At 37.3% G+C, this 26,572-nt stretch overlaps 1 protein-coding gene, 1 long non-coding RNA gene and 1 other non-coding gene across 3 annotated transcripts in view; 1 reads left to right on the top strand and 2 right to left on the bottom strand.

Moving 5' to 3' along the window:
* Nucleotides 1–11,625, top strand: part of LOC138145010 (uncharacterized) — an 89,706-nt gene extending 78,081 nt beyond the window's left edge. Inside the window, exons 2-3 of the long non-coding RNA XR_011164076.1 lie at nt 8,277–8,380; nt 11,268–11,625. This is a non-coding gene — a long non-coding RNA (uncharacterized lncRNA). The remainder of the gene's footprint in view (nt 1–8,276; nt 8,381–11,267) is intronic.
* Nucleotides 1–26,348, bottom strand: part of LOC138145014 (uncharacterized) — a 449,608-nt gene extending 423,260 nt beyond the window's left edge. Inside the window, exon 1 of the mRNA XM_069066596.1 lies at nt 25,458–26,348. Coding sequence (XP_068922697.1) covers nt 25,458–25,960 — 503 coding nt within the window. The 5' untranslated portion in view covers nt 25,961–26,348. The remainder of the gene's footprint in view (nt 1–25,457) is intronic.
* On the bottom strand, nt 8,509–8,615 carry LOC138145121 (U6 spliceosomal RNA). Its single transcript, XR_011164112.1, has one exon. It is a non-coding gene; the product is annotated as a U6 spliceosomal RNA (small nuclear RNA).
* Nucleotides 26,349–26,572: the final 224 nt, after the last annotated feature.

Genomic DNA, 26,572 nt, shown 5'->3' with positions numbered 1-26,572 from the left:
AAAGAAAGTCTAATCAAGATCTGTAATTAAAAGAATTTGAAAGCAATTAAGGATCAGTGATAAATGTATAAAAGTGAACCTACAATGGTGGTTTTCTTTAAAAACTTGCTATAAAGTTAGTTTAATATTTCAATTATTCACAATTTTTTACACTATTGGAACTCCCCTGTCACCAGTGTAGATCAGCAATTACACCATCTTCATAGGCTCCTGCAGTCAAAAAAATGAATTGCCTGTTGGCCAACATTTAAGTGGCAAGCCTCTCAACTAAGTAAGGAAGAACATTGGGCAACATATGTATCATTACAATACACATAATTCAAATATATAAGTGGATCTGTGATGTTATAGGATGAGGCATTCACTCTAATAGAAAAAAAGGTATCTTATTCAGGTCTACTCATATGTGTAACTCTCATTTATATTCTTTTAAAAATTCACTACAGATGACCTACCAAATGTACTGGAAGCCTTCTTCACTTTCTCCAGATATCACAAGGGTACCAGAGGAATGACCCAGACCATTTGCTTTGGATTTTGCTTTTGTTCCCTTACATGTGACTAACCTATTTTCTCTCCCTGCCATAAAAAGTTCTGTGTTCCTTTTTCTTCTGAGGAGGTTCATATTGGTTATACGTTGCCTCTGGTCCATACCTATGAGTTGTCTCATTGACCTCTATGTGATTCTCATCTTTAGGTCTCCAAAGACAGCGGCATGCAGATGTCATTGCTATAGCATCAATTCATACACTGTTATAAAAATCTGCTATTTTTTTAAAGACATACAATACTTTATGGAGTTTATGTTCAGTCAGAGTCATAATTGCTCAAAACTCCAAGTTAGGAAAATTCTTAACATTTAGGCATAAGTCTGCCTAATTTAAACTTGTGTTAATCTTTAGCTAACCTGGTCCCTTTTTACCTGAGGCAAAATTCATGTTACTAGAAACATTGGGCTAAAGAAATTAAGAGAGTATGTGTGAGTCATCTGGCAAATAAGCATTTATTAAGTGCCTACTATGTTCCAGGCGCTTCGCTAAGTACTGGGACTACAAAGAAATATAAAAAGCAGGCCCCAAACTCATGAAGCATGTATTTTATTGTGAGGAGACAACATTAAAATAACTAGATACACACAAAAGGCATATAAAGTAAACAAACAGCACTATGAAAAGGTACAGAAATGGAAGATACAATGACGTATTCAAGGAGCTTGAAAGAAGGCCAGGGTTATAGGATCGCGGAGTTCATGGACAGTGGTAAAATGTAAGAAGACTGAAGGATAGGATGGAGCCAGGCTATGAAGAGTTAAATGCCAAACAGATAAGCTTTTATTTGATGCTGAAGGTATTGTGAGCTATTGAAGCTCCTCGAGCAAATTAGTGACATGCTCAGATCTTTAGAAAACTTACCTTGGCAGCTGAGTAGAAAATGTACTGGAGTGGGAAGAGGCTGGAAGCAGAAAAGTCAGAATGCTATCACAATAGTGTAGTTATAGGTTCCCAAAGTGGATGATAACGCCCTCTAGGGGGCACTGGACCAATCCTTGGGGGGCAGCAGTAGCCTCAGGTGAAATTGGGGGGCATTGAAAAATAATATGAGGGCAGTGGGAAACATAGGGAAAGAAGAGAAAAAAGAAAATTTTGAAAAGCCACTTGCACATGTTTCATCTGTTGTGTAACAGAGTTAACGTCATAGTAATTACATTATTTTCCAAATAGATACACAGAATGCAAGTTATAAAAAATCAGTGGTCAAGTCCATCAACCGATCTTAACAAGCAAGTGTTGGCAGGCAGGCAGAAATGTCGCACATTGTCAGGAAGTCCAGCATGCATCAGGAGTAATGATTTGTATGATTTTTAGAGTTACATGATGCAATATTGCATCATCAAAATTTCAAAGAAGGAAAAAAAACACAAATTTACAATAAAACATTAAATTTAGGATGCTTCGTTTAAAAAAAATTATAGTTTTTTGGAATTATTAAAGAAAGTAGATTTCCAGGATGTGCTGAGTAATTTTTTAAGGGGGTAGTAGGCCAAATAAGTTTGGGAAGCTCTGGTCTAGGTGATAAGAAATGAGGTCCTGAACTAGGATTGTAGCTATATGGTAAGGAAAAGAGGAAATATTGGATTGTTGATATTGGATTGTATGTTGAGAAAGTAGAAAAGATAACATTTTGGGATGGACTAGATATATGATGTACATGAGAATAGAGAGGTGAAAGGGACCTAGGTTGTAAGGCTTAGTGACTAGAAAGATGGTAGTGCCTTCAATAGTGATAATGAAGCTTGAGTAGCTAGAAAGTATGTAGAGGGTAGATATGAGTTGAGTTTTGGACATACTAAATCTGAGATGACTTTCAGTTTAAGGTTTCAAGAGGCAGTTGATGTCATTGTAGCTGAATACATGACAGAGAGTAGGACTAGGTAGACAGATCTAGGAATCATCTGTATAGAGATGATAATAGAAACTGATGATGTCCTCAAATGAAATAGTACAGAGTACTCAGGACAGAATATTGGGAGACACCTTCTAGTTGGTGCATATGATATGGATGAAGAAACAGTAAAGGACAATGAGAAGCTGGACCAGTAGTAAGAAAATCAAAGTAACATCAGGAAAATCTACTGAGAGAGTATAGAGGAGAAGAAGGTGATTAACAGTGTCAAATACAACACAAAAGTAAAGATAGAAAGAGGATTGGGGAAAAGTTAACTTTGTGTGGAGCAGTTTCAGTTGAATGAAGTAGAAAGTCAGATTTCAAAAGGTTGAGAAAAGGGTGAGAGAGGAGGGGTTGGAAGTCCTAAATATAAATGGCTTTCTTAGGGAATTTAGCTATGGAGGAAGAAGAGACGAAGGATGGTAGGAAGGAAACATGGGTACAATTTTAGGGAGTAGAGAGAAGCCAGAAGCTAAGGAGAGATTATAAATAAGAGAGGGAGGATGATAGTGGAAGCAATTTGCTGGAGAAGTGGGAAAGGAATCAAAGTTTCCTGTAGAGAGAGGATGACTTTGTCAAGGAGAAGGATCACCTTTTCCTCTAAGACCAGAATAGAGGAGATAGTGGGAGAAAAAAAATTAAATGACATAAGATAAAAGAGGGAACTTTCAGAAAATAGCCTCAATTTTTTACAGTGAATTACAAGACAATTTACTTATCTGAGAGAGAAGGGGAGGAGGTGCTGTGGGAAGTTTGAGAAGAGGTTTGGAATAGACACTGTAGAAAATAGGATGATGAATCAATTAGGAAGGAATCGAATGCTTACCTTACTGCAGTGGGGACTAATTGGGATTAGGTTATATAAATTGAACCAGAATTTCATAATTTCATGATTTTCAAACATTACGGTTTCATGATTTCCATGAGTTTAGTTCAGCAGCACATGAATAGAAAGAAAGAAGGGAGATGGTGGAATTTGTTACAGTGTCTGCTAATGGATAGGTATCAGAAGGGAAAGTTGGTGGGATAATAGACCTTTTCTTGAAATTTTCCTGTCTTTGGAGTAGTGGACACAACCAGTAATCACAATGTCCTCTGTTTTAAATCTTTTACTCTGGGATGCTTATAGGATCCTCAGCCTCTCATGTCTCTACCTCAGCTCAGCCCTACTTTTTATCTCTCCTCTCATCTGTTTTCTCTGTGCTGGCAATTTTTTCTGTCTCATATCTTATGGCCCTTCTTCATCTCCATCAGCCTCTATAATACTATTAATGTCTCTTTAAGAACTGCAGGGTATAACTCAATTTTACCTTCCAAGTGAAAGATCTCAATAGTCCTAAACCACTCTTAGGACTGAGAGACAATGCTTTTCTCTGCGAACTACAAATTTCTGGATGCCAGTCAGTTCTCAAACCTCTGTTACCTCTCCAGCTCAGTTTTAGAGTTGTATTTAGACCATGTGGCCATGAATAAGGCACCACTACCAACTGGTAGCAAGTTACCTGAATTACTGACAAAGTACCTAAACTTATTCAATGACCATTGTTTTTTTATAATTATAAATTTGTAAAATAAAATTATTCCATCCTTGGAACAGTCAAACTATGTTTTAAAGAATTTGGAAGATATGTACAAGATCTCTACCAATCTCAAAATTAGCCAGCAAAAGGAAACAGGATATTGGCCTTTTCAAAAATATAAAACTAGAGGATTTGATATTCAAGTAATTCTATTTTCAAGAAAAAGGAAAAGGTGTTGAGATTCTAACAAAAGCTATTATTTCCTCACAAATAAGAAAGAGAAGGCAACATGGGTGAATGAATATCAGAAATTGGCCATGGAAAGAACTCCCAGAAATGCAAGTTCTAACAAAGGAAAGGGGAAGGGAACAGACATCCTAAGGAAACAGATGTTACTCTCCCACCTTATCAAGCTCCAGTTCCTAGAAAGACAAAGAGAAAATGGATAACAGTAACATATTTTAATCATATTTTACATTTTTATAGTATACCTTCACATTCATCTTTTTCAGTTCTCATAAGTTGCCTGAAAAGTGGAGATGAGAAGTAGTATTACTTCCCATTTTAAAGATAAGTATCTTGACAGAGATAAGGTAGTAAGCAAATTCCATCCAATCCAATTAACACCTACTGTGTTCTGGGCACTCTCCTGAGTGCTGGGGATACAATTAATAAAACAAAAGACACTCCCTTCCCTCAAGGAGTTTCCACACTAAAGAGGGCAGAAAAGGGTAGGTGGAGACACTAGGGATTTATCTTGTTTTATGAAATTGAAACTACACCAAGGGGGCTGATGCAAAGTGAAGTGATTTCAGAGTCTAGTATCTGCCCTCTATAAAAAAGGTATTAGGAGTTTGGTACTCTACCTGTCAAAGGAGCCAGTATCAAGGGAGACTTCAGTAGGCAGCTTGTTGGTGACTTTAGAAGTGATTAGCTTAACCTAGGATAGGCATGTTGTTCCATGGAATTGAAACCGGGCAGAGCAGCAGAGGCAAAGTAGAATAGCAGTTTAGACCTAAAACCCAAGTCTTCTGACTTTGTGCAATTGTCTTTCCACTCTACAGAGAAGAGAATGAGACATGATCTCCCCAGTCACAACTCTTTAAATCTGTCCTTGGTGCTCAGTTTTCCCAGAAGATGGAATTATCTCCCCTCTTTAGTTCTTTTTACTTTCTCTTTCCTCAGAACTTTTTTTATTAAAAAAAAATTCCAAATTCCCAACACAATACAATACATTTCTAAACCCACAGTCTATGCCAATCCTTGGTCAAGGTTCACATCATTTAATTGGGAAACTTTCACCAAGGGGACATTCTGCACATTTGAAGACAATCAATAGAAGAAAAAAATATATTTTTTTAAAAAGCGAATGTTGCCTGTGTCTTCACCCAGTCCTTTCCTCCTTGACTCAGACCCCAAGAGATTTCTCTGAAAATGAGACCTTAGGAAAAAAAATTGACATGGCCTCACAGCACAAAGGAACAAAGCTGCCAAGCTTCTAAGGTAGAGAGATCCGAAAATACACCTGTGCCTGCAAGGCTTCTCTGAGTTTGGCTGCCAAGGGAATTGCCCAGATTGGCACTCATTTTCTTCAACCTACCTGCAAAGAAATGGTTACCGAGGCCTGCTTGTAACTATAGATGTGGTTTCCACCACCTGTCTTATCTAAACCAAAGTATACCACCATATGGAAAGGCTTATTTAAAGGGTACAACTTTATGTGCAATAACAAGTGATGCCTTTGCTTTTAGGGGTTAAGCATTAAAAATCCTCCTGGGGTGATAGGTTATTCATAGCTCTATTTGTACAGAGAAAATATAGTTCAAAATATGAACAGTTCCATAATACTGAACCAATGGGGTGGGAGGAGGGAGGGAAGGGGGGAAATAAAAGCTTCTCCCTCCCACTAGTACATTGCATATTTTAACCACTACCACAACTTTCTATTTGATTTAGGTGAGGATTCTGAAGTTGAAAAGATTCTTTTACCTACTTTGTTTTAAAATGTCTGCTTTGCCTATGAAAAGAATAAAGATAGAAATATTTTCTCCTTTAAATAAGGTTCATTGCCACAGCTAGGTGGTGCAGTGAATAGAGCACCGGCTCTGGAGTCAGGAGGACCTGAGTTCAAATGTGATCTAGACACTTAACAATTACTAGCTGTGTGACCTTGGGCAAGTCCCTTAACCCCAATTGCCCTGCCTTCCCCCCTCCAAAAAGCAAAAAAAAAAAAATACATAAATGAATTAATGAATAAATAATGTTCATAAGATAAAATTTTTTAAAAACTTACAGGCACTTCTCAAAGGAATGATGCAAATGGAGAAGATTGAATTATTACAAAAGTAATTTTAAAGGACAGTTAATACAATAATGCTCCACTGGGGCAGCTAGATGGCTCAGTGGATGGAGCACTGAGCCTGGAGACAGGAAGACCTGAGTTCAAATACAACCCAGACACTAGTTGTGTGACCCTGGGCAAGGCACTTAAACTCTGTTGTCTTAATCTACTGGAGAAGGAAATTACAAACCACTCCAATATCCTTGCCAAGAAAATTCCACGGGTAGTATTGATGTGAAATGGTCTACAAGGTCACAAAGAGTTGGACATGACCAAACAATTGAAAAACAATAACAATGTAATATAGCTGAAAATTTTGCCCAAGTCTATAGATGTGGATAAAAATACAGGCTTATGTTATTCATATGGAACTATAGCATTTATTGTATACAAGCCACCAATGACATACACATTACAAAGATAACAAGAATACCTGTGGCTGGCCATCAGCTTCCAACAGCCACTTGACAAATTCAGCTCTTAATTCTGGCTCCTGAAAGGAGAGGAAATGTACATGATTCCTAATCCCATCCAGAATTACAGGCCAGGTCTTGGCAAGAGTGGCCGTGTAAGTGTAGGCAGCCCTGCTTTATGCACAGGAGGGCCAAGTTGGAGCCTTTTTTCAAATTCACCAACAGACTATGAGCTCCTTTTGAGTAAGTAAAATAGGAATAAGTTAGATGAGTTTATAGAAAGAGATTAATGGAGTGAGGCAGAGGGCATGGCAGGCTGCACCCATGAATTTATCAATCTTTAAACATCGGAGGCATCGAGGTAGCAGTGGATAGAGTTCCAGGGTCTAGAGTAAGGAGGACCTGAGGTCAAATCCAGCTTCAGATACTTTCTACCATTTGACAATGGGCAAGTCACTTAACTTCTATCTGCCTTGGTTTCCTCAACTGTAAATTAATGACAAAAATAGCTTCTACCTCCCAGGGCTGGGTGAGGATTGAGCTATTTGTCAAGAATTTACCATAATGCCTGGCACATGGTAGGTGCTTATTCCTTCATTCATTCTCCTTCTGAGTACTGTCCACTCTTCCCTATGACTATGGGGGTAGTATGATTGAACACTATTAAGACATATAGATTAATGTATAAATATTTGTTATTACTATTATTAAATGGAGTATGTGATTGTTAGAAATATGTCTAAAAGAGAGTCATTGTAATAGCTAATGTAACTGAGATTAAATTTTCTGATAGGCTAAAAAGATGAGGCAAATTTAATAAAATGATATTTAATTAAAATAAATGCAAAGTCTTACACTTAGCTTCAAAATATTCACTGTACCAATGCAGGCCTGTGTTGTAAATATATAGAAATGTAAATATATTGAAAATACATAGTAAATCTATATAAAAACAGCAAATATAAATCATGATAATAACAATATAAATATAGTAAATAGATAGAAAATAATTCCTGTGGGAGGGAGAAGGTTTGGGGAATTTTTAATTTAGATAAGCTTAATATGAGTCAGAATCATGATTTGGCTATTAAGTCTAAAGAGACAGCAACTGTGGGAGAACATTGGAAGATTCTAAACTGACTGTGATACAGATAGTTATACACACACACACACAGAAACACACTCACTCTCCTTCTAAGGGATAGTGTTGAATGATATTTGTCTTTGACTACTGATTATACAAGTAGGAGTTAAGAGCTGGCCTCTGAATGGCTATCATAGAACTCTTGTGGAGGAAATAGAACACAAGTCCAGGTATGGGCTTTTAGGTAATACATGGAGAGGGTGAGAATGCACGATTGTGCATTTGCACTAAGCATTTGTTGAGTGTTGCAAGCTAAGGAAGAATGTGTAGGAAGAAAGAGATGCTGGGCACTAGCATGTTCCCCTCTCCCTTCCTACCCCACCCTAGTCATCGTCATGTTTGGCAGAGCCAGGACAGCCTTGAGCGTGAATTCTTTGGGTCAATTCTGAGCTGCAAGTGGTTATGTTTTCTAGGTCTGAGGCCTATTGCTGATCCCTATGGAGTAATCTTAGCTTTGCCCAGTTACAACAAGTTCAATAATGTCCAGAGGAGGAACTTAAGTGCTTGTAATAGGAGGGTAAGTTGAAGAATATTTCCTCTGAAGATGGGGATATTTATCCTAAAGAAGAGAAGACTTTGGGAAGTGGGGTGACATAACTGTGATCAAGTATTTTTTTTTGACAGTTATTGTGTGAATTTGTTTTCAAAAATATGGAATGCTTCATGAATTTGTGTACCATCCTCGCACACAGGCCATGCTAATCTTCTCTGTATCATTCCAGTTTTAGTATATGTGCTGCTGAAGCAAGCACTGTCATCAAGTATTCTAAGGGTTAATATGGAAGAAAATAATTTTGCTTTGTTCGGGCCCAGAAGTCAGAGCTAGAGACAATAGGTGGAAGTTGTAGAGAGGTGAATGTCAGCTTGGAATGTAAGGAATGTACTGTATTTTTATGAAGTTTTTTTTTTTTATTTTTAGAATTTTTTATTGAGTCTTTTACAGAGAAAGTGGACTTTGTAAAGCACTTATCAGGGATGCAGTTCAGGGCATTCCTGTTCAGATGTTAATCGCTCTTGTTGACCCCAGAGGTTCCTCCTAATTCTGAAATGCTGTTGGAGGAGACTGTATTAACTCCTACAGTACTTTTGGGACAGGGAAAGAGAAGGAAAAGAGATTAAGAATTTACATAGTACCTACTATGTGCCAGGCCCTGTGCTATTCAGATTTTTTTTTTATAAATATTATTTCATTTGATTCTCACAATGGCCCTGCCAGATAGATGCTATTATTATTCCTGTTTAACAACTGAGAAAACTGAGACAAACAGAGGTTAAGTGATTTGACCAAAGTCTTACAATTAGGAAATGTCTGAGGCTAAATTTGAACTCGGGTCTTCCTGACTCCAGACCTGAGGTTGACAATTCCTAAGTTTTCCCAGTACTCATTCCTAAGGAAAGAAGAAAGTCATCCCCTTTTCCTGAGTACCATCTTCCCTCAATCTGCAAAAGGGGCTTTTGGTTTAGCTGAGATGTCGGGACAAAATGAAGGAAGAATTCTTTTAAGCAATAATTCTATCCTGTAATGCAGAGCAGTCCTGAACTTGAAGACAATCAACTATGTTCTTCAGCTATTTCAAGGGGCTCAAAGTATTCCATATAAGTGGCTGCTGTACAATTTCCTCAGAACACACATCATTAGTGTATTACTTGGACAGTTTGAAAGTCCCATTACTTCATCAGTGTGAGGTACTCCCTTTACAGATGCCAATCACAAACCTCCCACACCTCATCCTGTGTAATTCCTATCCTTATTTAATCCTCCATCGATCTACTCAAGCTCTAGAGTTCTTCCTCTTGTACTTTCAGCATCTTGGGGGCGGGGGGAGAAGCGGTATGTCTCTCAGGTTGTCCATCTGTTGCCTTTTATTTTTGTTCTAAGATTAGTCCACCTCCTTTCCCAGTCAGACATATCCTCAATAATGCCTTTTTACTCATTTTCATATATATAAAATGTCGTTAGGAAAATGTTGCAGCCTGCTTACACCCATAATATATCTCCCGACTTCCCTTTGGGCTCTCTGTAGTTTTCATTCTTCTGAGATAATTGGCGTGCATGATCGGCAGCTATAGAACATCATCAAGAGAATATCAGGGTTGGAAAGATAGGTTTTCACAGCAGTGAGCAGTTTGGGATCGTTAAAATCACTGCATGATCTCTGAAATGCAATTTAGCCCTTTCTCCTCCAGCTCAGCTCCAAGACTAAGCTATTATTCATATGCAGCAATTGCCCATACAGACACAACACATATGTGTGTACACATATGCATTGTACACATACATGAATCTATGTATTTGTATATGTGTGCATGCACATGTATGTGTGTATATTTATGGATTCATCCAATGGAATGTCCATCATGCTGCATTTCATACTATTTTTCATCCACTATGATTTTCCATTGTAGATGGTTAAAGCAATCTCTTTTTGTTTACAATACTGATTTAACTGAGGAGGATTTTTCATGTTCCACGGTTTAATGCAATTAATGAATCAACAAGTATCTATTAAATATATTATGTGCCATGCATTGTGCTGAGTACACACAAAAAATGAAACAATCTCATTTTTCAAGGGCTTTTTATTCTAGTTTAATATCATCTGCAAAAAGAAAAGTTTCAGGACTTCACCGCCAATGGGGAATATTCTCTTTGGTTGCTACCTTAAAAAGGACATTTTACAAGACACTGATCTAAACTCTTAGCAAAAATATGTATGCCCATTTAACACCATGATGGATATGAATACTCAGTGGCTAATAGAATAATTCCCCAAATCAGGTCAGTTTTAGCATCACATATGACTTTGATGTATGTAAGATACATGTTTTTGGAGGAGAACAGTCATATTTGGCTCGACTAAATTCAATGCTTTCTTAAAAACAGCAAACACAATAGGACCTTTTATTTTGTAATACTTCCCAATCAGTTCTTTGACAGTTATGTGATGGTATGATGTAGAACATTAACTGTCAAGTCCTACCTACTCCATTCTTATTGAGGATACATAGCCTAATATCATAAAGATTTTATAGAAGTGAAAAAGCAGGCACATAACAGTAACAACAATAATAATAGCTAGCATTTATATCCTGCTTTAATGTTTCCAAAATTCTTTAACCACTTCTCTTATGTATAATTGGTAAAATCTCCATTGGGAAGCTTTTCTATTCCATTGGACTATCCCTATCCTGACTTTCAGATACATTAAAAAGTGATCATTTGATCTTTTAAAATTGTATTACTTTCAATATAAATTTCTTCTATAAATACAGACCAGCACCTAGTGATTTTTCTTATATCATTTCCTGGCCACTTTATCTGAAGTTGTGGGGAAAGTATTGTTTGATTGGTTATTTGGAGGTTTGGTTTTTAATTTGTTTTTATTGTTATTTTTTTTTATCAGGAGACCTAGGTTTGAATCCTCGCTCTGATCCTGGCTTTGTGACCTTGGGAAAGTCACCACCGCTTATCAGTTTATACATCTGCAAAATCAGTGTATGTGTCCCATAAGAATACAGGATGATAATTTTTTTACTCCCTAACTCATTGAGTTATTGTAAATGAAACTCTTTGTAAAGCTTAGAACATGGGAATTATTATCATTATATTAGTTACCAAGGTAATAGAAACCAAATGATGAAATTCAAACTTTATTAAAATACTGAGATATCTTCCATTTTGCTTCTGGGTTTTTTTTAACTTGCTTTCAGTTTTATCTGCAAATACACTTGGGATATTCTGTTTTAGCCAAATATGATACTAAGTTCTCTACAGACTTGTTTTCTCCTCAGCTGCTTTTCATTGTTATATGGATGCAATATTGCTTGTAAAACTCTTTCTCTGTTATGTTTTGCAAATGAGATTGTATATTATGAATCAGTGTTATCCTTGGCTATCATGACTCATTTCTTAGCAGAGAGATTTGCTGGCTGAAGCATCTTCTAAGTTCTTTGGCCTTCTTGTTGTGGTGACTCTTTTGCATCAGTTAAACCTTTTTAGGGTATATAAATAGAGCTGATGTCTTAACTCTGTCCAATTCCATTTTCAGTTTTTTGGTTTTGTTTTTTTTTCCGTTTACATTTCATTTAAATAGGTCAGGTCAGAGATGTTCTAATCACGAGTAAGGTTTAATCCTTTCTTCTGATCTGATAGTTGTTATGTCCAATGTTGGTCCAATGTTCTAATGTTCCAATAATTGGATGATTCAGACAGCTGATTCTGAACTGACTGTTACATGAATCACAGAATAGGTCATAAGAAAGCAATTTACCAAAGCTTATACTCTTAAGGTAGGGAATGAATGAAGGAATGAATTTATAAATCTATTCATTCATTATTTACTTGCAATTTACTTATTTACATGCAAATCACTGTGCTAACTGCTATGGAAACAAATATAAATTCAAGACAGCCCCTGTTCTCAAGGAGCTTGCATTCTAATGGGAAAGACAGACATATATAGGAAGTTTTAACTATAAGTCAGATGGAAAGGATTCATAGTCCTTAAGGTACAGGAGCAAAGCAGATGGCAATGCATTTTCTTTAATGTCCTTTCCACTGATAAAACCATATCCATTTCTGATGATGAAACATTTTAAGAATTTGGTAGCAAAAATTTTATTTTGGGGGTCTTCGTTAGCTGGGCTTTTTCTATAATAGTTTGCCATGGTGGTGATTCAGTCAGTGACAATAGTTTAACTTGCTTGGCACGATTCCTCCTGTTTTTCCCTCTGCATGCCTTGATGCTTCAGCTAGGCTGACTTGCCTTCCTCATGTGTGGCAGTTAGTGGGAATGGCTGGCCCTTTCTCCATAGGGGTTGTCCCCTTTAATGACACCTATGGGAGTTAAGCTGTAAGCATGCCCAGTTGTTATGTACAGAGTATTTTCCCAATGGTCAGGTGATAGATAGATGATAGATAGATAGATAGATAGATAGATAGATAGATAGATAGATAGATAGATAGATAGATAGATAGATGGATGGATAGATAGATGGATAGATGGATGGATAGATGGATGGATGGATGGATGGATGGATAGATGGATGGATGGATAGATGGATGGATAGATAGGTAGATATTTTTACACATTTCTTCAGCATTTTTCTGGCATGATACAAAATTAAGAATTAAGAAAAAGCAAACCAGGGCAGCTAGGTGGCACAGTGAATAGAGCACCAGCCCTGGAGTCAGGAGGACCTGAGTTCAAATCCAGCCTCAGATACTTGATACAATTACTAGCCATGTGACTTTGGACAAGTCACTTAACCCCAATTGCCCTCCAAAAAAAAAAGAAAAAGCAAATCTAGGGGGAGCTAAGTGGCACAGTGAATAGAGCAACAACCATGGAGTCAGGAGGACCAGAGTTCAAATGCAGCCTCAGACCCTTAACACTTACTAGCTGTGTGAACTTGGGCAAGTCACTTAGCCCCAATTGCCCTGACTTACCCCCTCCAAAAAGACAAAAAAACAAAACAAAGAAAAAGCAAACCTAGATGTAAACCCTGGCTCCAAAACTTATTAGTTCTATGGTTCATCAACTTCTCTTCTTCATCTACCAAGAAAGATAATACTTTGCACTACCTACTTCACATTCATAGAAAGCCATTCATAAACCTTAAAATCTGAAATGTGAGTAACTATCTTTGAAGAAAATATTTATATTGTAGAACATGAAATTTCCAGGATATCTATGAGTCTTTGGCCTCTTTCATTTCTGCCATATTTTTCACCATGCTACTGAGTCCAGTTTCACATTGACCAACATATATGTTGATTTAGTTCATAGGATCTTGCCAAGTTCCCTGAGTGCCCCCCTGCTCATGCGTCACCTTTTAGTATTTAGTACTACCTTTCATTTATTTTATATCTATCTTGTATGTAATTGTTTTTTCTCCATCTATAATGTAAGATTGTTAAAGGCAGGTAATGTTTTTGTTTTTTAAGATCTCAGTACATTGCTTGGCACGTAGCAATTGCTCAATAAAGCTTATTGATGAATATAGTCTTCATTCTCTACAGAAGATGCTGCTGTATAAGCTATAGTTATTATTTTCATAATTCTGTTTACTGTAGTCTGACCACTATAAGTCAGGAAAAGGAACATATTTAGGGGGAAAGATGATGACTTTGACTTTAGAAAGGTTGAGTTTGTAGTGTCAGCAAGATATCTAAGTGCATATGTCTAGAAGTCAATTGGAAATTAGGGTATGGACCTCAAGAGATGTGGGATAAAGATTTGGAAGTATAAAAGAAGAAGTAAAACAGATACTAGAAATTGTAAAAGTGGAGGTGACAACCAAGGAAGACAGTAGAGAAAGATGAGAAAACCAAAGATAAAAATATCTTTTGAGAGTGTTTCCCTTTAGGGAACAGGGGGAAAAAGGATCTAGCAAAAATGACATGGAATGAACAGTAGGAAAAGTTAAGATACATGAGGATACAATTCCCCAGGGAACAGAATGTATCAAGAAGGTAAAGCTGGTATTTGTTGTCAAATGCTACTGGTAAACTTCAAAAGTACAATGTCATTAGAATTGTAGGGAAAGATGGAAGCTTGTACAAGACAGAGGAAGGATTGCAGCATGATGGAGTAATGTGGAGAACACCCTAGATATGAGTTTGAATCTAGTTCTAATAGTTATTAGCTTTATGACCACATGCAAGTCACTTAACCTTAGTAAACCAAAGCTTCTTCATCTCTAAAATGAGAATAATAATACTTATTCTATTCCTTTAAAGTTGTGGGGGGAAATTGCTTTGTAAATCTAGTGCTATGAAAGTTTAATTTATCATTTTTAATATTTACATAAGAAATTACAGAGTATACAGAAAATGCAGTGCCTACTCTCATAGAGCTTATGATCTAATTAAAAAGGCAAAATAAGAAAAAAATATTTACAAATTGCATACAAAGAAATTAACAGTCCTCCAGGCCACTCTCTAATTTCTAGTCCTTCCATCCAAAGGAGGCAACTCAGTAGTATAGTGAGTAGAGTGCTGGTTCTAGAGTCAGGAAGAACTGAGTTAAATTCAGGTTTAGGTACTTACTAACTGTATAACCCTGGGAAAGTCATTTAATTCCTGTTTGCCTTAGTTTCCTCAGTTGTAAAATGGGGCTAAAAAAACCTATGCCCCAGGGTTACTGTGCGAATCAAATGAGATGATAATTGTAAAATGTTAAGCACAATGCCTAGCACATAGTAAGTGCTATATAAATGTTAGCTCTTATTACTATTAAAACTATTAAGGTGGCAAAGGCAATAAGAAGCAGACTATAACTAATCCATTTGAAAGGGGGGGGGAACCACCTTTCAGCAAGGGTAAAACAAAGACTAAAAGGGGGTGAAAATTGCTCCCAAACAGTGAGCCCTATGACTAATGTCTGATAGCAGATTAAAAGACTTGCTTGACCTTTAGGCTCAAAAAAAGTCATCCTGACAGTCAAGATAGGATATCTGGACTGAGGAAGATAGTAGCCTGGTGGAGATGCAATGAAAGACAATGACAATAGGAAGAGGAAAGTGAATGAAGGAAGAAAACAGAGAGGGAGAGAAGAGCAGGAAGAGAAATAAACAAAAATCCACATACAAAAATGTATATAGCCCCTAAAGTTTTACAAAGTTTAAGAGGGAAAAGGGGAGGAGAATGAAAGAAAGGAATATAGAATGAAAGAAAAAGAAGAAATGGGAGAGGATGGGGAAAGATAGGGGTTATGGAAAGGGAGATAAGAAAAGAAAAACAGAGAGACAGAAAGACAGAGGGAAACAGAAAGAATCAGAGACAGAGAGATAGTGAGGGGCAGGACATAGCCCTAGTGAAGCAGCAAGCACCCCAAGCGTCCTCAGGGTTGCTACCACCACAGGTTCTTGGATCTGCTTTGATAAAGGAAAGCAACTCAAAATGGGTTAAGAAGCTTACTTTGATCAGTCAAATATGTATTGTTTACCTAGTTCAGGGGAAAGAGGTCAGCACCCCGAACTTCAGAGTATATAGACAGAATTATCAAGTCAGAGAAACAGATCAAGTAGATAGATTTCAAACTGTCCAACCATTACATCCATACCAAATCAACATCTGGGTTTCAACATCTGGGTTTTTCAAAGCCGAAGGGGGGTTCTCAACAATGGCTTCCCAGAATCCATATCAAATCACAGAACACTTCTCAAAGTGAGCCCCAAAACAAAGCTACACACCAGGGCTTATATAGCCTTCTCCTGTCTCAGAGAATGGAACAACCTTCTGGACCCACTGGCCAATCAAGAAGTTATCTACTGAAAAACAAGCCTCCCATCCCAGGCTCCAGGTGTACTTTAGCCTAGGGGCAAGGAAGATCTTAAAAATTTACATTCCCATTACACCTAGTCAGCCTGTCTCACTCATCCCCAGATCACATTGCTGTTAGTTCTACTTCTCACAACCCCCAAGTAGCTATCTATAGCTCCCTAAAATTTGCTCCTAAAATAATGATTTAGTATTTATTGTATTGGGGTCCCTAGTGCCACTACATAATAGGGAATTTTCTTCAGCACTGAAGGCAGCAATGGAGATATAGTGGTACACCATCAATTGTATTTAAACAAAAATGATGTAATACAACAAGCTCTGGCCATCCAGAATCACACAAAGAGACACTACACATTCAAAGAGGCCAGATAGCATGGTGCATCAAGGGTTAGAATTGGAATCTGGAAAGGAAAACCTAGGTTCAAATTTACCCCAGATACCTACCAGTGATGTGACTTTGGTCTAGTTACTTAATCTCCATTTCCCTCTTTAAGCCTCAATCTTCTCATTTGCAAAAAGATAGGGCCTGCACTCCATCACCAACAAGGTACTTTGCAGCTCTAAATCCATTATCTTATGGCAATGGGGATAAAGGTTATAACTGGAGTTAATTGAGGCAAATTCAATTGGCTTACACCTCAATATTCACTTTGTTCTCAATGCACTGAAATGTTTTATTTTCTCTATTCATCTCCAAGAAAAAGGTTAGAAAATAAGACACTGGATTTCTACACATAAGAATTCCATTGCCACATAAGTTGTTCTTAAGCAAAACCCAAATAAATCTATATTTGGAATTGGAAGCCTCAATTGAAATTTGAACTTATGTGATTTATATAAGGTTAAAGACTGGACCTGTGATTTCATGACTATAGAGAACTCAATAAATTAGGAAACTCCCTCTACACATGCAGATCAGCATCCCCTCTGAAACTTATGATCTTAGAAAATTGCCTATAACACAGAGAGGGTAAGTGATGTCCCCACAGTCATGCAGCTATACTTGAACCATGATTTTTCAGACTCTGAGAGTTTCTATACAATGAAGATTTATATGCATCTATATGACATTATATAGATATCTTCCTCGGGTCTCTTTCTCTGACTAAACAATTCTAAACAGTATTCTTTGATCCATAAGTTTCATTTGCTTCATTTTCCATTGTTAGTCCAATTAAAACTCTTCAGAAATCCTGCTCGCTTCTCTCAAGGTCAAACATGTAGAGACCGAACAACTGACCCCTACTTGTTAACCACGCTTGCCATGAATTGGCCTCTCTCACTGACTTGCAGTTTCCTGTCCCAAAGCCAAGTTGAAATCCATTTCAAGAGTTCTTCCCCTAAGCTATGCTTTTGATCTTGTAAATCAATCCATGTGGCATACAGTCGTATCACATGCTTTGAAATCCAGCTGTCCACTCTTTTGCCCTTATCTATTCATTAAACAGTGTACTCAAAGGATTGAAACCAATTAATTTGGAAGGGAAGGCTAGTCTTTTCTTGTTCCCTGCTAGTGGGCTTATGTTAGGTGTCTTGTAAAACACAAATTGACATTTTTCCTATCACTGTCTGTAAACATGTTGGGTTTTTTCTCCCTACCCCCACCCCTAAATGAATTCTAATGGATTAAAAAAAATCATAGGGCCAGGATCCTACTTGTTTTAATTTCCAAAGTATGGAAATTATGTATTTTATTTATATTTTAAAAATTCTCTTATGGCTTTATCTTCATTTCTTTATGGCTTTGGATCAATGGGAACAAAACCCCATGACAGATATTCCAGTTGGCTTTGGATACTATGCATGAATCAATGTGAAAGACACAGAATTTTAGAGTTGGAAGAACTCTTAGTCAACACTGAGTCAAATCTGTAACTGCATAAGAATTTGTTTTACAATAGTGGTTTTCAAAGTGTGGTCTGAGGGTCCCTGGGCATCACCAAGCCCCTTTGGAGAGTCTACAAAGTCAAAACTATTTTCATAATAGAACAAAGATGTTTTAATTTCTAATACAGTAAATACTGATAGCTACAACCCATATATTCAAAAGACTTAGCTGGGGGAGGGGGAGACTCTTCAATAATTTTTAAGGAATGTAAAGACATCCTGAAACCAAAAACTTTGAAAACTACATCTTGACAACATACACAATGAGGGCATACATGCATTGCTTGAATACCTCAAGTGAAGGAGAACCTCCCCAAACACTCATCTACTTTTGTATGGAAACTTATGTATAGAAAGTTTGGGTTGTTTTGTTTTCCCCCCTTACATCATACCTAAATCTGGCACTCTGGAACTCCCATCTGTTGTTTCTCATTCTATCTCCTGGGACCAAGGAAAATAAATTAATCTTTATTCCACATGACACCCATTTATACATTAGAAATTAGCTACCCTGTCACCAACAAGGGCTTTTCCTCTTCAAGCTAAACATCCCCAATCCTGTTTATGAATCCTGGCATGGCATGATCTTAATGACTTTGGACAACCCACCAGTAACTTATTTCATATATTCTCTGTTTTATCAGTGGTTTTCCTATAAGACACATAGAACTGAATGGAAAGTTCCAAATGCAAAGTAACAGGGGGGATTATCACTTCCTGAAGCAGGCCTCCCAATGCACTAGTTAATTCTGCATTATTATTGTTTTTCTGTCATTCAGTCATGTCCCACTCTGTGACCATATGTCTATGGGATTTTCTTGGCAAAGATACTGGAATTGTTTGCTATTACATTCTCCAGTGGATTAAGGTAAACAGAAGTCAAATGACTTATCTAGGTTCACATAGCTAGTAAGTGTCTGAGATCAGATTTTAATTCAGGTCTTCCTAAATCCAGGCCCAGCTCTCTATTCACTAAGCCATCTGGCTGCCCCCATTGCATTAGCTCATATTATTTACATGTCACATTTTTCCCCATAATGAGTTTGCAAACTACCAAAACAGCCATATCTTTTTTTCGGATGCTATGCCACCTCTCCCTGATATTTTACATTTAAAGTTAATTCTTGAACCTAACTAGAAGATTTTACATTTATCCACATTGAATGTTACCTTGTTTTATTCAGCCCAATTTCCTGACATATAATTTTTTGATCCTGACTCAATCATCTAACATAACTAGCTAGTCCTTCTAGTTTTATATTATTGGCAAATTTGATAAGCATGCTATTTATACCTTTATCCTAACCACTAACAAAAATGTTAAACAATACAAGGACAAGCACAGATCCTAAAGCATTCCACTGGAGACCTCTTTCAAAATTAATGTCTTCTCTGGATCTGGTCTTCAACCATTCCTGAATCCCCTTATTTGTGCTATTGTCTGGCCATCTTGTCCATACAAATGGCATGAGATTACCAAATGTGTTGCTAATATATAGAAAACCTCTTTTTAATGTCTTCTTCTGATCTTTTTATATCAATGCTTCTTTTTCAGGATGTGGAGAATTCAGACAAAGAAGGAAAAAATCCATCAGTACAATTCACCAAATATAGCCCAGGTGAAAAGAGCAGAGCTTTTGGATATACAGTTATCAGAGCCAGTCATTCAGTGTTAATGATTTTGTTCATAGGGGTCTGGATAGACCAGTGTCACAAATATATTAGCTATATTTACCCTAAGATCACTATCATAAATATCATGAATAAGCACTAAGTATATCCCTCCACATGGCGCTGTGAGACATAGGAAAAAAAGATTAAATAGATACTATCCCTATACCCTAGGGAATCACTATAGCAGGTGGGCAATCTTGACATAGGAAAGCATAGAAAAGGACACACGGACACACAGATGGAAATATATTTCTCCTGGGCAGATTCAAAACAATAGCATAGGAAGAATCAGTATAGCAGCTTCCTGCACATATCTATAAAGTGCACTAGACTAAATCCTGATGGAAAAATGCAAGGAAAAAAGTCACAATGAGTCATTTTTATCAGCTCTGGTTAGCCTAGATAGATAGACAAAGAAATCTGTGGTCTGTTACTGTAAATTAAAAAAAAATAAGATCTAAAAGAGCTCTTAATATTTTTTATGGGTCATAGATCCTTTTGCACAAAACATAATGTCACATAACTGTCATATAAGTGGTAAAAAAGAAGTAATGTAAGAGTAAAAAATAGGGGATCCCTTCAGCTGGGTCATAGAAAGCCTTCCAAGGTATCAATTAGCTAATCTGATAAACTGATCAGCTAATGTGCTAATGGGAAAAGTCTGTGGGGACTCTCGTCATGTATATATAGGTGGTTGGAGTCAACCTCCTCCCCCAACCCCAGTCTGTCCTCAATTTCTTCATTCATAAAGTGGGGATAATAATGGTACCTACCTCCCATGATTATTATGAAGATCAAAGAAGACAATATTTGTAAAGTGCTTTGCATGCCCTAAAGTACTATCTAAATGCTATGTGCTACTCTTATTATTACCTAAATTTCCAGAAAGAGTGCCACTCTTAGTCATTATCCTTCTTGTCCTCTCTGTACCAACAGACACTTTAATCACCCTCTTCTGAATAGTCTCTTTTTTCTGTGTTTTTGCATTACTGCTCTAGTTCTATATATCTGACCATTCCTTTTCAGTCCCTTTTGTGGATCATCCTTTACATCCTACCTCATTCCTGTGGCTTTGTCCTGAGTCTTCTCCTCTAGTCACTTTCTCATAAGTTCCTATCGGTTCAATTTTTCATCTCTATCCAAATGACTCCAAGAGCTATATCCATCCCTACTCTGTCTTCTGAGTTTCAGTACCCCATCACTCACTTCCTATAAGGAGGTATTTCCCATTGGATGCCATGTAGATATCTTAAACTTAACATGTCCAGAATAGAACTTCTACATGGCATCCAATGGGAAATACCTTCATTTCATTAGTTCTACAGAACAGCTAAACTAGTCCACTTTCCATTTCTCATATATGACATCCTATCACCCGTCTTCATGGTTTTACACAAGATATCTCTTGATCCTGGAATTCATAACCCCTATTATTCCTCTTCATGTTCTCTATATTCCAGTCAAACTAGCTTATTTTCTATACCTCATGTCCATGCCTTTGCACAGACTTGTCTCCCAACTCTGGAATGCCCTCCCTCCTTTCTAGATCAAGGCCTTTCTAGAGCTTCCCAGGTACTAGTGTTTTGTATTTATTTTGTAAGTATTTTAATGTATTTATGTAGCTGTTCTTTTTTCTACTGAACATAAGCTCCTTGAGGATAGAAAGCATTTTAGTCCCTGTGCCTAGTACAGTGCTTGGCCCATAATAAGATTTAACAAATGCTTTTTGATTGATTGCTGTGCATTTGTAACAGTAATATTTTAAAATGTCTTTTTTTAATTTAAGATTAAGAATTCCACTCTCTGGGCATGTAGGTAATAATAATAGTAGTACATAGCACTTAGCTATCACTTTAGGGCATGCAAAGTACTTTACAAATATTATCTCATTTGAACCTCACAATAATCCTGGGAGGTAGGTACTCCTAAATAAAATAAATATTTATGTCCTTGTGCCCCTTTTCTTGCTAACAGTAAATTAAAACATATAGGTCTTATTTTAAACACGAGCAACTATTAACTAGATCTCTCCCATCCTGTAATTCAATAGTTAATTTTTTATTTATTCCTATAAAATTTCATCTTCTTAGATTTGGCTCATTGTCCCAGCCCATCACAGTCTTTTTGGACCCAGATTCTGTCTTCTAATCTATTAATTATGTCTTCCAACTTTGCATCATCCGGTAATTTGATGAACATGAATCTTGTGCCTTTAGCCAAGCAATTTAGAGGAAAAAAAGTAACTTATTCATTATTCCAAATGCTCTCATACTTAGCCACACCCTGCTTTACCTCAAAACCCTGTAAACACATACCTTTGACAGCATAGAATGGTCAGATCATCATTTCTTGTATAGCATATTTCAACATGCAGGTGATTATGTACATCAACCTAGATATATTGGCAAGATCCCATTCATGTCATTTTTAGATAGATAGACACAGACAGACAGACAGACAGACAGACAGACAGACAGACAGACAGACAGACAGACAGACAGACAGATAGATAGATAGATAGATAGATAGATAGATAGATAGATAGATAGATAGATAGATGGAAGATATAGTTTCTAAGTCAAAACCAAATATCTCAGTCCTTAAGCAAAACCTGTTGCTCTAAGAATAGAAGTGTTTGTTAGGTGAGTGGAAGAAATAGTTTTGATGTTTCAAGCTGACAACTGAAACTGCTTTATTTTTCTCTTGACATATAGCACACCTAGCACTATCTAGCAAAGTGTCAAGCATAAGGCATTACAGATGTGTCTTCCACGTACTCTAACTCCAAGGAATGAATCTGCTAAACCAATCTGTTTCAGGGAGAGCGTGGAGGAGTGAAGAGAGAGGGGGTTGTTGGTGGAGGTAGGGAGACAATATTGTATTCCTCAGGGGTTAATCAGATTCCAAAAACTATTTCCTGAAAGGAAAAAAAATAAGCCTTTAGAATTAAGAAAGGGAGGAGTGGAATACAGCCCACAAAGGAACCAAAAGCATGAAAAATGTCATTTTCTGTTTATTTTTGACATGTGAAGATGGAGTATATTGACATGAAGTTTAAAATCACTGCTTAATGGGCCTGTAAAATTGTTCAATGTTCACTGAATGCTGATAATTTATGCTGACTCTACTTTTAGAGCTAAAGTTCTGTCTTGTGTCAACCTTCCTGAAACTGACTAGATACAACAACTTCGGTTCTGTCAGAAAAGTAAGACATGAGAAAAGAAGGCATCTCATGGATAATCAAATATTATCTGTAAGAATCTGACTCTGAAAAATAGTCACTCTGCTGCTAGAGAAGGAAGTAATAGGATATATCCTAGTCATTTAGAGAATATAACTATACTGCTTCAGCCATACCTCACCAAAGTATGGTTATATGAGGGTGCAAAATGTACAATGCTTTCTAAATAAGTCATTTCCTCAGAAACATGGAGTCATCTGCAATTATATTTGCACATAGTTAGTAAAAACAAAGTATTCCAATTCCAGTCCTCAAGTGGTCCAAATGGTTTGTTTCTACTAGTCATGATCATAGCCTGATCAATTGTTTGATCTTAACTGAGCACTGGAACTATAACAGAAGCAGATGTAGATGGAATGACTTTGCAGTACACTCCAGATTTGTATGCTTATATATGCTCAATCATATAGAAACCTTGCAAAGAAAACAGAACCATTAACATTTATTAAATACTCCTCTGATGCCAGGATCCCTTTCCCAGTTACTATGAATTTCATGATGCACCATCAATAAGCCATATATTTCAGGTTCTTTTTCCTATTATGGTGATGAGTTTTCACTGATATTTCCACACTCATTTGCATAACAATATTAACAATACAATTTATACAGCCCTTTGTGGTTTACAAAGTTCATTAGATGTGTTATCTCTTTTGTTCACAACCCTCTCAGGTAGGTGCTCTAATTATCCTCATTTTATAGATAAAGAAACTGAGGCTGAAAGAGATTAAGTTATTTGCCCAAGGTCACACATATACCTAGTAAGTGAGTCAAGAATTGAATTCAGATCCTTATGACTCCAAACCCAGCATGGAGCTTAGTTCCTCTTGGGATCAGTGGTTCATAGGTGGTAAATATATAGCTGTAGGCAGGAAACACAGTGATGCCAAATGGTCCAAATATGAGCCAATCTGGAGCCTCAAGCAACATGATGAATCAGGAAGGATACAGTTACTAGATTTTTGGAGTGGCCAATCCAAAATTGGAGTCCTATGCATATTATTGGAAAGCTGTTTTTTTTTTTTTTAAACAATCGGGGTTTAAGTAACTTGCTCAAGGTTACAAGGCCAGTTATTTCTGGGTGTGGTGCTGAGTGTCTGAGCCCGGGATTCGATGTCCAGGTCATCACGAGACCTGGCACGAGGCCAGTGTCTTACTCGCTGTGCTACCTGGCTGCCCCAAAAGCTGTTTATTTTAAACGAAGTAATACCAAGATTAACAAATCAGCTGTACATAAAGGATCTTTGCAACAAAGCTGGAAATGTTAAAAAGCAAAAACAAGAGGCAACACAATCTTCATGAATCATATAAAGTGCAGTTAACAGTGTGTCATAGCTGGATAATAATTTTTTTTCCTTTGAATGAATTCAATAAACATTTATTATCTACTCTGTGGGAAGCAATGAGTTGGGTTGCAAGGACATATAGACAAAAATTAAATAGCACCAGTCCTCAAGTAGTTTACACTCTACAGGGAGGATTTTTTTTCATTTTTCAAATGCTTTATTAACTTCTGATTTACATCATTCATTTCTGCCACATTTTGAGTTGCAAATTTTCTCCCCGTTTTTCCCCCACCCACTGCCCCAAAATAGCAGTCCCACAGGATATCCCCTCCTCCAATCTGCTCTCTCCCATATTTTCTCCCATACCCCTTTTGACTTTTCCAGTAGGGTATGATGGATCTCTATGCCCCAGTGCCTGTATATCTTATTTCCTAATTACATGTAAAATAGCATTAATAATAGTATATATATATATATATATATATATATATATACACATATATATATATATATATAAATAACATTTGACTTTAAAACTTTGAATTCCATATTCATTCCCTTCCTCCCTTGTCACCCACCCTTACTGGAAACATAAGCAGTTCAGTATAGGTTGCACATGTGTAGCTAATACAAAACATTAACATAGTAGATATATTGTGAAAGACTGACTATATTTCCCTCCCTCCTATCCCACCTCCCACTTGTTCTATTCTCTACTTTGATCCCATACCTTTTCAAAAGTGGGTACTTCCACCTTCCTTCCTCCCCAACCTGCCCTCCCTTCCATCAAATCCCCTCTCATCCCTGTAATATAATACCAAGCAAAGGCAACTTCCCAGGTTCAAAATACCAGCATAGGTGCTCTCTATTTTATTCAGTGACAAACCAAGAACAGAGAAGATCAAAACATGACATCATTCAAAATACAGCATTTACTAAGTGTGATTAAATAATCTCCAAGTACTACCCCACCCCAGGATCTTCCAATCATTCAATCAATTACAAAGTCCCTGTTCTAAATACTACTCCACCCCTAGGCTATACCTTAATTAAGTCCACCACAAAACCCCTCTTCTCAAATGGAGATTAGTTTCCAAACATAGGTAAAGTACCTTCATTTGTCAATCACAGAGCACAATAAGGTCAAAAGTTCCCCACCCCTGGATCACAATTGAATCTACCCCAGAGTTACATCAAGTTTAAACACAGCACTTAATACCCAAATGGAGGTCTTTTCTTCATCTTGACAGGAGGCAAGTTCTCAGCAATCTTAGTTCCTGGGGAGACAAGGCTTAGCAAGGCCATAAGATACATTGCCAGTCCCTTCATGAATTCATCCTCTGTCTGTAGAACAGTCCTAGAACCCCTGAACACATTAGCAAAGCCCTCTCCCAGGATTTCTGTAAACATACAACAAGAAAATCCTTCTTCAGGGCTTCTGAACCAACAGAAAGGCTCCCAGACCCCTGCAACAACAGCACTGTCCTTCACCAGTGGACAGTATTCATTCTGTCTGCAGGACAGTCTCCAGACCCCTGCAACAACAGCACTGTCCCTCACCAGTGGACAGTATTCACTCTCTGTCTGCAGGACAGTCTCAGGGCTTCTTAGCGAACAGCCAGGTTCCAGGACTTCTTCAACAAAAGGACTGTCTTTCACCAGTGGACAAATCTGGCAAAACAACATCAAAACAGACAGACAAAGTACCAGCAAAACAGCCATGTCTCCTCAGTCCTTGGCAGCTCAGGGGGCAGGTCTCAAAAGTCCAGGGCAATTCAAAGCGGCCACCAGCAATTCTCTTAGTCTCTCTCTCTCCACGAGGTGCTGCTTCCAAAAAAGATCTTCCGCCTCTCTCTAGTGTCTCTCCAAATCTACATCACCAGCTCCTCCCAGTTCAGGACTTTCTTTTCACATCAACAAGCCCATCCCACAGGTGGGATTAACAAACTCTGGGTTTTAACACAATCAATTTGAAAACCAAGCCAATACAGGAGAATCTTTAATTGCCATTACTATCACAATCCCCTTCCCCCCTACTCTCCTGTAGGGTAAGATAACCTATTTAGTGCGTATTTCATTCCCTCCCCAAGCCAAATTCAATAAGAATAAGGTTGACCCATTCCCTTTTGACTTCCTATTCTTCCCCTCCATTGTAACCATTTTCTCTTGCCTCTTCTATATGAGATAGTTTACCCCATTCTGTCTCTCCCCATCTCCTCTCATTATATTCCTTCTCTCACCTCTTAATTTCACTTTTTAAGTATCATCCCTTCCTATTAAATTGATCCTGTGCCCTCTACCTATGTATACCTGTAAACATATATACATACATTC

The sequence above is a fragment of the Petaurus breviceps genome, unplaced genomic scaffold (genome assembly GCF_028583685.1).
Source record: "Petaurus breviceps papuanus isolate PSGF00001 unplaced genomic scaffold, PetGlider_PUasm1.0 90723, whole genome shotgun sequence".
NCBI classification, from domain to species: domain Eukaryota; kingdom Metazoa; phylum Chordata; class Mammalia; order Diprotodontia; family Petauridae; genus Petaurus; species Petaurus breviceps.
This window is presented reverse-complemented; position numbering and strand designations above follow the sequence as displayed.